Source organism: Schistocerca piceifrons, chromosome 5, assembly GCF_021461385.2.
Source record: "Schistocerca piceifrons isolate TAMUIC-IGC-003096 chromosome 5, iqSchPice1.1, whole genome shotgun sequence".
NCBI classification, from domain to species: Eukaryota; Metazoa; Arthropoda; class Insecta; order Orthoptera; family Acrididae; genus Schistocerca; species Schistocerca piceifrons.
Window position 1 is genome coordinate 153,032,986 of NC_060142.1, and position 12,449 is coordinate 153,045,434.

At 42.4% G+C, this 12,449-nt stretch overlaps 1 protein-coding gene across 1 annotated transcript in view; it reads right to left on the reverse strand.

Annotated features, from left to right (window-relative positions):
• The window catches only part of LOC124798092 (dedicator of cytokinesis protein 9), a 340,161-nt gene that overhangs the window by 48,739 nt on the left and 278,973 nt on the right, over window positions 1-12,449 (reverse strand). The window contains exon 31 of the mRNA XM_047261335.1: window positions 4,549-4,811. Coding sequence (XP_047117291.1) covers window positions 4,549-4,811 — 263 coding nt within the window. The remainder of the gene's footprint in view (window positions 1-4,548; window positions 4,812-12,449) is intronic.

A 12,449-nucleotide genomic window follows, 5' to 3' on the forward strand; every position in this document is an offset into this window, starting at 1 on the left:
TAAGCACCCCACAAACCCATCATCATCATCATCATCACCATGCACACACAACTGCCAATTCCAGCAAAGGTCTCACCTTTAGCCCTACACTGAAACTTAAACATGCTGGACTTGTCAAAGACCTGCTCTCCTTCTCCTGATGCCTGCAGTGGAAGCCCTTCTTCGCTGCCAATCCCTCCAACCAAAACTACCCTAATTCCGAAACTACACCTTACCTCTTCCAGTTCATACCACTATCCAACTGTGATCATCTCTCCCCCCCCCCCCCCCCCCCCCCCCCCCCCCCCCCACCCAACCAACCACTAGTCACCTTCCAGGAATTCCTTGCCTCCAACTTAGCCTCACCATCCTTCCCCTGGTCCCTTCCACAGAACACCAACGTTTCAGTAGAAGAAAAACATCCATACACAACCTCACAACAAATCCTGACATAATCATCCTAACTGCAGAGAAAGTTTCCACCACTGTTGCTATGAACCACAGTGACAACCTGGCAGGAGGACTCTGCCAGTCACCTGACACCTCCATCTATAAATTTTTAAAGCCTTTGGCCCTTCCCAGAACAACTACCTAGGACAAATTTCCCTCCCTACCTCTAGGACAACCCCAAAATTCACAAACCCAACAACCCTGGATTCCCCATGGTGGCTGGTTGTTGTGCCCAAACTGAAAGAATTTTAGAGCTCACTGACCAACATCTCCAACCAGTCGCCCATAATCCAGTCTCCCACACCAAAGACACCAACCACTTCCTTCAGCAACTCTCCACCATCCCCACCCCTTTACTTCCTGGATCCCTACTCATCACTGTTGATGCCACCTTCCTATACACCAACATCCCTCATGCTCATGGTCTTACCGCTATTGAATACTACGTTTCCCATCGTTCTTCAGACTCCAAACCCACTACCTCATTCCTCATACACGTTTCTAACTTTATCCTAAACCACAATTATTTCTCATTTGAAAGGAAGATATACAAATAAGTCCGTGGCACAGCCATGGGCACCCACATGGCACTGTCCTATGCCAACCTTTTTATGGGCCTTATAGAAGAGACCTTCCTAGCCTCCCAAAACATCAAACACTAGCCTGGTTCAGGTTCACTGATGATATCTTCATGATCTGGACATCCTATCTTCATTCCTTCACACCCTCAACACCTCTCCCACCCGCTTTATGCAGTTCTCCTCAACCAAGCATGACACCATTGTAGATGTTGACCTCCATCCACACCTCTGGCACTAAACAAAGAAAGGTGCGAGGTCATCCACATGGGTACTAAAGGAAATCCGATAAATTTTGGGTATACGATAAATCACACAAATCTAAGGTCTGTCAATTCGACTAAATACCTAGGAATTACAATTACGAGCAACTTAATTGGGAAGACCACATAGATAGTATTGTGGGGAAGTCATAACAAAGACTGTGGTTTGTGGGCAGAACACGTAGATGATGGGACAAACTCACTAAAGAGACAGCCTACATTACACTTGTCCATCCTCTGCTGGAATATTGCTACCAGGTAGGATTGACGGAGGACATAGAAAAAGTGCAAAGGGGGGCAGCTTGTTTCGTGTTATCGTGCAATAGGGGTGAGAGTGTCACTGATAAGATACGCGAGTTGGGGAGGCAGTCACTGAAACAAAAACGGTTTTCTTTGCGGCGAGATCTATTTACGAAATTTCAATCATCAACTTTCTCTTCCGAATGCGAAAATATTTTGTTGATATCCACCTACACAGGGCGAGGTGATCATCATAATAAAATAAAGAAATCAGAGCTCGAACGGAAAGATTTAATCCTGTGCTGGGCTCTTAAGTGTGAACTGCAAAGTAACCATGTAGATGTACCCATTAAACCCACCAACCACCAACGGTACCTGCATTTTGACAGCTGTCATCTCTTTCACACCAAAACATCCCTACCATACAGTCTGGCCACCCGCTGGTGGCATGTCTGCAGTGACAAAAACTCCCTAGCTCAGTATGCTGAGGCTCTCACCAAGGCCTTCACAGCGGGCATTATCCTCCAGATCTAGTCTGCAAACACATCTCCCGTACCATTTCCCCTCACTCCCCCAATCCTTCCACCATCCTGAAGAACCAGCCACAAAGGAGTGTCCCCTTCATCGCCCAGTATGAACCAGGACTGGAACAACTGAACTACATCCTTTGCCATGGCTCTGATTTCCTATCATAATGCTCTGAAATGAGGTACATCCTACCAGAGATACTTCCCGCCCCTCCTAAAGTGGTGTTCCATTGCCCATCCATCCTCCACAACATCCTAGTCCATCCCTATGCCACTCCCAATCCCAACCCCTTCCCACAAGGATCATATCCCTGTGGAAGAGCCAGGAGCCCTGCCCGATCTACCCACTCAGCACTTCCTATTCCAGCCCTGTCACAGTTTTATCCTACCCCAACACAGGCCGGGCCAACTGTGAAAGCAGTCATGTCATTTACCAGCTCTGCTGCAACCATTGCACAGCTTTTTATTTTGGTATGACTGTCCACCAGGATGAACGGCCACTGTCAAATTGTTGCCAACAGCAAAATCACCCTGTGGCACGACATCCAGCTGAATATTAACACACTTGATTTCAATGGCAGCTTCACCACCTGATCCATCTGGATCCTTCCCTCCAAAACCAGCTTTTCTGAACTGCGCAGATGGGAGCCATCCTTGCAACATTTTGCCAGCTCCTGCAATTATCCCTGTCTCAACCGATGGTAACATACTGCCTCACACCCTCCACCCAACAGTTTCCACTCCCTCTGTCCATCATCCCCTCCCCATTCTCATGCATCTCCCTGTTTATTTGGAGCCCTATGCCAATGCATCTGCCCGTCTTTCCCCACTCCTCTCCATTTTTGCTCCTTCTTTCCCCACGACCTCCCGATGCTGCACCTGTTGGCAGTCTAGTCCCTACACACTCCACCTGACAGAGTTCATCTATCTCTCCATCTATACACTACTATCCCTTCCGCTTTGTCACCTCCTCAAGATTGCTGCTTGCATCCCACATGATGTTGCATTCTGGTCTGAGATGCTGGAGTTGGCAGTCGTGTGTGTGTGATATGTGCTTGCTTGTCAATGTGAATGGTGTGTGTCTCTCTTTTACTGATGAAGGCTGTGGCCGAAAGCTTTATTTAAATGTCTTTTAATTGTGCCAGTCTGTAACCTGATGTGTGTTGTTTTTTTTTTTTTTTGTAAGAAGCAATCTGTATTTTCCTACATTATTAAAGTGGTATCACAAAGATCCCTTCAATCAAAATGTTCTTGCAAACAGACAGTAAGCCCTCTTGATTGCTGAATGAAGCAGATCTTCAAGATATTCAAAACCGGGTACACAAATTGTGTCATCAAGTATTTAAACACCAAATGAAGGTAGCTAATGCATTATGGAGGAGGCTCATATAGATCTGCACCCGACTTGTTTTTCTGCCTTTTGCATGGCTTTCAAAACTGGTACAAACACACAAATAAGACTGCAATCTTCCACATTTTTAGAGGCGTAAACATGTTTTTTTCACGAGGCAAGCAACTTTTATAAACATGACATTAATATCAATGCTAGTCTATAACTAAAGAAGATTCAAAATAATTACTGCCAGTACTGTTATCATGTTATTTCATTTCTTAATGAACTAGCTCAGTCTGCACCACGGATGATGCTGACCTCATATTTTAAAACTAGCAATAAAATGTAAAATCTTTTGTATGACGTTCAGAGTGTTCTGGACTTGAAAATTATTATTTGTATAAAAATATAAGAAATCTAAGGTTAACACTACAACATAAAGCATTTATTAGGTAACAATAAATAATATTCTATGGAGAAAAAGCAAACGTGTGTGATGATAGAAGTTCAATGAAAAAAAAAAAAAAAAAAAAAAAAAAAAAAAAAAAAAAAAAAAAAAAAAAAAAAAAAAAAGAGAAAGAAACAAAAAATGAACTCCTATTGGTTTACAATACACTTTACATTTGTTTCCTGAAATTTAAAAGTAACACCTATAGGAAATAGTTACTGATAATCTCGATTTTTAAAAACTTTGTGTGGTATTGTGCCACTCTCTGACAGCTGCAGGTTGAAATCAGAAAAAAAAGACACAACCACATAAACACACTATCCTACAAGAACTTCATAATGTACCTATGACTCTGCTAGGACCTTTAAGAGCAACTGCCTTCTGAGATTAGTTATTTTCTTGGTGACATTCAATTTGGAACTGAAAAACTTGATAACAGGCTGTTTTAAAATGGCCACGGGTGAGTACAGTAAACAAAATGGTGCTCAGCACCATGATAAACATATGAATGTGGGTGGTTACTAAGTGGTAGTTTCATTTGTCCTGCTAAATTTGGCATATATTACAACAAATTCTCCTGCTAAAATTGGCCAGTATTACAGAAAATTCTCACTATCTTTGTATTTTTTAACAAAATATCATTTCTTTCTTGGTAACTTATTTCATTATTAAAAAATTAATGAAAAAGTTATGATGGTAAAATGCTGATGAAAATTGTTTGCATACATACCTGACCAAAGAAGGCTACTCTATAGTAACGACCCAACAGACGCTTTCCAGATCGTGTTACTTCTACAATTTTGTTATATGCTTGCATTAAGTTTTGATAGCAGTGAGCCAGCATTTCATAATTGCGTTTTGCTTCATATATTGGTATAATCAGCCTATACAGATCACCCAGGAGTTCAAAGCGTTCAGCTTTCACTAGTAAGTCAGCACATCTCTCCAACTGTTCTAACAAACTAATTTCAGAATACTGGATGTCTTGGACACCTGTAAAATAAAATACGTTTTGTATACCACACCATTTCATAAACCACAACTAAGTCATTATGATCACAAAAATGTAATTGTGCAAACAAGACTAATAATAGAAATGTTTTAGATATACTATTTATCTGATTTCTTGGCACAATTTATTGGGTGAACCAGAATCCCACTGACATACTTTCATAGTTTGTTCAGGGGTGCTTTCTGAATACTTTGGTGTAAGGGGTTCATGGTCTCCATAAGCTTATAATGTAATCATGATTTATTTGGTTTGTTACCTTCTTTCTGAGAAAATGCCTTTACAATGGCGAATAAGCCTGTAATACACAATAACTAAAACATACAGCACACAACACACAGTAATGCAACAACCATCTAATGAAACATATAACTTCTATCACAGTATGTTCAATCTGTTTTGCCTGTGTACAGTTCTAGTACAGTGTGCCCGCACATGAAGTTCATATGGGCTGACTCCTCATGTCAGAAGTTTGAACATGTTGGAGAAGATAGAAAATTTGTAAAGGAAGTATCAAAGGCACAATCGAGATATAGTGGGGATCAATAAAGTGAAGCTGAAAAAAGATAAAGAATTCTGGTCAGAAGAATACACGGCAACATAAATAGCAGCATAAAATGAAATAACATGAGTACTATTTTTCTGAATGGGGACTCCATCAGGAGCTGCATGCACCATGACCACCAAACCACATCACACCATGCAATTGGGCAAGTTGATTTTGTACCTTCAGTCTGACAAGTATTCTTCATCAACATGTGCAGGTATTACAATCTTACTGCTTGTATTTATGAGTCCACAGGGCTTCAATACTAGCACTGATGATAGTCAAACTATGATTGAAATCGATTTAAAACAAAAATAAAGATGTCTATTTCAAAGGCCAATGCTGAACCTCCTTTTGTTATTAATAATGTGTAGTTTTTGGTGTGAATAGGAAGGCAGAGAATGCGTTACTTCAAACAATACAGTGAAAGGAATTGATAGCAGACCAATAACAACAATTGTTCAGGTATATATGCCAGAGCAGAAAATGAAGAGATAAGATGAAGTATATGGGGCTACTGAACACGTAACTCAGTGCATAAAGGGAGATAATAATGTAATGGAAGCTTGAATGCAGTAATAGGGGAAGGAATAGAAGATGTGTTATGGGAAAAATATGGGCTTGGTAGTAGGAATGAGAGAGGAGAAAGGTTAATTGAGTTCTGCAATATACTTCAGATGGCAGTAGCAAACACACTGTTAAAAAATCACAAGAAGAGGAGGAGGAGGAGATATACTTGGAAGAGGACTGGAGACAGGGGAAGATACCAGCTGGATTACATCATATTCATACAGAGATTCTGAAATCCAATATTGGATTATAGGGCAAAGCCAGGTGTAGATAAGGACTCAGATTCTCAATTTAGTAATGATAAAGAGCAGACTGAAGTATGAAAGAATCATCCAGATGAATCAAAATGGAAAAAGCGGGATACTGAAGAATGATGAGATGCATTTGCAATTATCTAAGGTCACTGATAATGAGACAATGAATACCATATTAGGCAGTTCCGTTGAGAAGGAACTGAGATTACTAAAAAGAGAAATCACAGAACTTAGACAGACAAACAAATGTACAAGGAAATAATTGCAAAGAAATCTTGAGTGATGGTAAATATATACTGGTGTCCAAAATAAATCAACAAACAGAAATTTTGCATGATTGTGTTTATTTTGCCACAAAACAATATAAATCATAAAGTAGAAACAATAAAAAGAACACAGAATGTAAACAACTGCAAATGCATAATGGTACACAAAAATGTTCTTCATTTTTCCAACTTAACGGATTTGCACACACATTCCGACAACTGGGTAACGTGCTCAGTATGGTGTGTGATCACCTCTGGAAGCACTGCAGGGCTGACAATGACGGGTCATGCTGTGAATGATATCATCAGTCTCAGGTTGAGGCATAACATCCATTCTTCGCCGGCCATGGTGGCCGTGCAATTCTAGGCGATTCAGTCCAGAACCGCGCGACTGCTACAGTCGCAGGTTCGAATCCTGCCTCGGGCATGGATGTGTGTGGTGTCCTTAGGTTAGTTAGGTTTAAGTAGTTCTAAGTTCTAGGGAACTGATGACCTCTGATGTTAAGTCCCATAGTGCTCAGAGCCATTTGACCCATTTTGAACCCATTCTTCCTGCAGAGCTGCTCACAGTCTTGAAGAGTGATTGGTGGATGCAGATGTGATGCAAGCCATCTCCCTAGTGCATCCCAGACTTGTTCTATGTGTTGGAAATCGAGCAGGTCACACCATGCATGCAATATCTTCTATTTCCAAGAAAAAAAACCAGCCACCCACGATCTATGAGGTTGGGCTTTATCGTGCACCAATACGAAGTATGGCCCACAGCACTTCGCAACAACTGCGAACGAGGTCCCAAGATCTCACAGCAGTTAAACCCCGTCAATTCATCCATGAAGAGAAGTTGGAATGGTAAACATAGGGTTGGAGAGGAAACCGGTGGAGTGCGGGGAGTGAAGTAGTGAGCAGGCAGCAAATTACATAATGTTGCCAGATGTGGGAATCTAGACTGCATAATTTGGCTTTTTAGGAACATCTACCACATTTATACTGCAATCTACTTGAATCCATTCGATGTTGGAATTATACTGACTTTAAAATTGGAAAAATACTCAACGATAGTATTCATTTCTTCAGGAGATTGTACAAGTCTAGATAGGGGCCAGCTGTGAACTTCCACGTTTCGTGCTGCAATGCTATGAATGCTCACCATGCCATAAGACAGGAACAAAAGGGTGTGGTTGGGGGTTAGGCTGCTGCTTCTACACAGCCAACCAGAGAGTGGCCGCCAAACAATATGCTCGGAAGTAAGAGACATTTTAACATTCCCACGTCAATGTAGATGCAAAATCTGACACGTATCTGGATAAAAACAGCTGTGTTCTCAGGTTCCAGGTAACCACAATCTCAGAAATCACAACGCATTCGGAAGAAACACCCAAATATTTGTGACAAAGAAAATATAAATTTCACAACTGTGCTATCAGGATGATGATGATTAAAAATAGTGAGACCACAGACAACAGGGTTAGTAAGTGAAAAATGTAGATAGAAAGTGGTCGACAAATTTATGTAATTTCTTTTCATTTATTTTATGTCTCTTTGCATTATCAAAGCTTAGACTATCAATAAATGGCATAAATTTAGAATAGATATAATGTTAAGTTTGTAGGCACATAGGTCATCTTATACTCAGGTAAATACAGTACTTCTCCCTACTTACTGCAGCTGCAGTGAAATTGTAATCATTTTCCAAGCATGTAGAACACTTCATCCAATGTTATGTTTGCTGCATGCTGTGTTCATGTTGTTGTGGTTTTAATGGCAAGAATTTTATTATTTTGGCTCTCCCAATCCCCTGCCCCAATTCGCCCATAAATTTATTTCTGTACTGCAACCCAATTTTAAGAAAGATGGCATAAAGAAAGAATATGATTCTTGAGTTTCTCCCGGCGTATTTGATAATCAAAATACCCATGGCTGTACTGCCGGTCTACAGTGTCCAACGGGCACAATATTTCGGCGATCATACATGACGCCATCACCAGGTGAACTGACGGACTGAGCTCCTGTGAACATGCCGGCATGGAGATCCGTACGCTATGGCTGCTCAGAGGGAACTGGGTTTGGTTGTGGTGGCGGCCGATTTAAATACCCTCCGCCCGCGGCGCGCTCCCTCCACCGTTCGCGCCCTGCGCCTCGGTCGCGCGGTGGAACAGATTGCGACAGCGTCTGAGATGACGTCGGTGTGATGGCTCTGTCTGCCGTGGCCATCACAACTATACATTTGCTCAATTTACTCTTGATTAACCCAATTGCTGGTTCCCAAGCCTTGCTAAGATTATAGCCACAGTCACTGTTTATGAGGTCATCATTGGTGTGAATTTCGATGGCCTCTCTAAAAATGCTGTCCCAGTATCTCGACGTCTGTACCAGAATCCTCGTGCGTTCATACTCCATAGCATGATTTTCTGACAAACAATGTTCAGTGACCACCGACTTGCTCAGATACATCAGTCGAGTGTGCCTCTGGTGTTCACAGCATCAATCCTCGATGGTACGCATCGTCTGACCAATATACGACTTTCCACATTTACACTGAATCTGGTACACGCCGGCCTTCCTCAAACCGAGGTCATCTTTGGCGCTCCCCGCCAGTGCACGAGTTTTATTTGGAGGACGAAACACAGTTCCGACCCGGTGTTTCTTCAAAATGCAGGCGATTTTCCCTCAGAGTGCGCCTGTATATGGAATAAACACAGTGCCTACCTCCTCCCTCGTGATTTCATCCATCTCCACAGGTTGTGCTGTAGTGGTTTGGCGGAGAGCACGTTGAATCTGCCACTCTGAGTACCCATTTTTTTCGAAATACAGTTCGCAGATGTTCCAATTCCTGGGGTACACTCTCTGCGTCAGAGATAGTGCGCGCCCTATGTACTAGAGTTTTAACTACCCCGTTCCTCTGTGAAGGGTGGTAGCAGCTGTCTGCGTGCAAATACAGATCAATGTGCGTTGTCTTCCGATACACCCTATGACCTAGGGTGCCGTCAGCCCTTCTCTTGACCAAGACGTCAAGGAAAGGTAATTTACCCTTCGCTTCAGTCTCCATAGTGAATTTGATGTTGGGGTGTATGGAGTTTAGATGTGTAAGGAAGTCAAGGAGTTTATCCATATCATGTGGCCAGATGACGAACGTGTCGTCCACGTAACGGAAAAAGCAAGTAGGTTTGCTGACAATGGCGCGTAATGGCACCCCCTCTTTGTGAACCTTTGGGAGTCCATATAGTCTAGGCGGTACCGGACCCGGGGGTAACAATTTCTTAGCGTCACCCTCTGGTAAATCTGCGTCCTTGAGAAGCGACCTCGTATTGTTCTCCACCTTCTTTGTAGGGTCAACGCTGATCTTCCGGTAGGAATTGTCATTTAGCAGGCTCTGCATCTTATCAGTGTAGTCCTTATGGGAGACAACAACTGTAGCATTGCCTTTGTCAGCCGGTAAGACAACATTTTCAGTGCGCTCCCCCAGATCATGAATGGCCGCCCTCTCGCTACTGGTGATATTTGACTTCATCGGTTTGGATTTCGTCAACACACGACAAGTTTCACGACGTATTTCCTCAGCTGATTCAGGCGGAAGCCGAGCTGCAACCTGTTCAACAGCACTAACAATTTCTGCGACCGGAGTGAACTTGGGGGTGGGGGGGAAATTGAGACCTTTCTGCAAAACCGAGACCGCATCGTCACTCAACACCATGCCACTCAAATTGATGACAGTCTTGCACGGAAAATGGGAACTCAGAATGGCGGATTCAACGTGCTCTCCGCCCAACCACTACAGCACAACCTGTGGAGATGGATGAAATCACGAGAGAGGAGGTAGGCACTGTGTTTATTTCATATACAGGCGCACTCTGGGGGAAAATCGCCCTCATTTTGAAGAAACGCCGAGTCGGAACTGTGTTTTGTCCTCCGAATAAAACTCGTGCACTGGTGGGGAGCGCCAAGGATGACCTCGGTTTGAGGAAGGCCGGCATGTACCAGATTCCGTGTCGATGTGGCAAGTCGTATATTGGTCAGACGATGCATACCGTCGAGGATCAATGCCATGAACACCAGAGGCACACTCGACTGATGTATCCAAGCAAGTCGGCGGTCGCTGAACATTGTTTGTCGGAAAATCATGCTAAGGAGTATGAATGCACGAGGATTCTGGTACAGACGTTGAGATACTGGGACAGTGTTGTTAGAGAGGCCATCAAAATTCGCACCAATGACGACCTCATAAACAGCGACTGTGGCTATAATCTTAGCAAGGCTTGGGAACCAGCAATTGGGTTAATCAAGAGTAAATCGAGCAAACGTATAGTTGTGACGACTATGGCGGACAGAGCCATCACACTGACGTCATCTCAGACGCCGTCACAATCTGTTCCACCGCGCGACCGTGGTGCAGGGCACGGACAGTGGAGGGAGCGCGCTGCGGGTATTTAAATCGGCCCCCGCCGCGACCGGACCCAGTTCCCTCTGAGCAGCCATAGTGTACGGATCTCCATGCCGGCACGTTCACAGGAGCTCAGTCCGTCAGTTCACCTGATGATGGCGACATGTATGATCGCCGAAATATTGTGTCCGTTGGACACTGTAGACCGGCAGTACACCCGTGGATATTTTGATTAAAGAAAGAATAGTTTTCTGCTCTTCCGTAATTGAGATCTTTAGCGAAAGGGCACAAGCTCGGAATGGAAAAACATAGTGAAGAAAACTGGATATGAGCTTACGGAAGAAACATTCCCGGTAATCATTTTAATGAAACCAAATAAAAACTACATCTGGCCAGCTGGATAGGACATTCCATTTGATTATGTTTCCAGAGGACATTTAATACTATTATGTCCTCTACAAAGAAGAGACCACAAGTTCTCAGCAAGCTATTACAAAACCTTCAAAATCACAATCATTACAATTTACTTAAAATGGCTACTCAGTTACAGAGCACTAACAGTGTACCATGACACTTCCATTACGCACTTTTGTTGGCAGTTTATTATTGTTATTCATATCCCGTCAGATGTTAGTATAAGGTAGCCAACGAGCATCGCTCAATCTTATAATCCTGCTTGTCAAAAATATTTCACTGTTTTTTCTGAATGTATCAAGGTCTCAAAAGATGTGGTTAGATTGGGACCTAACAGCACATTTTAAACTGCTGTGAGTGAAACAAGAAGCAATGAAATTTATAGTCCTGCTTGCCACAAATAATTGGCCATTGTTTCCAAATATGTCACAATTTTTGAGTGTGGTTTGTGTGGGATCAAACAGCACACAAGCAGCACTGAAATTTATAGTCTTTGTTCCCACATTTTATTTTTATTTATTTATTTCCAGAATATGTGATGATTTCTAAAGAGGTAGTAAGGTTGGGACCTAATAATTCAACTTAAACTGCTATGAAGATCACTTCCTTTGAAAATTATAGAAAATCTGTGAATGTGCAATGTGACTGGTAACCTGTATCTGACTTTGGATTCATCATGTTCACTTCCCATCATTCATCGTACAAACTGTTACCAACAATATGCAATGGAAAAACCATGGTACACACTAAGTGCACTTTTAGCAACTATTCAAACTGTGTCTAATAAATGTGAATGGTGTTGCTTGTGTGTTATTTGCTATATTATCTCAATGTTGTGGCCCTTACATTTAAAAAAAAATTGAAGTTCCAAAGCTAAGGTAGAAAGTTTGTGAGTTTTTCTACTATTCAGTGTTTTCCCTGCACAAGGATGGTCATACATGCTCACTTGTAGCCCACCCAGGATTTTTCCTTATCATGAGAATGATAGTAGACAGAGAAAGTTATGTTGAAGGAAAAAACAAAGCCAAACAGTTAATTGCAGCATCCAAGAAGAAATCTCGGGAAGACTTTGGAAACAGGTTGGAGACTTTGGGTCAAGCTGCTGGAAAACCATTCTGGAGTGTAATTAGCAGTCTTCGAAAGGGAGGTAAGAAGGAAATGACAAGTATTTTGGACAGGTCAGGAAAACTGCT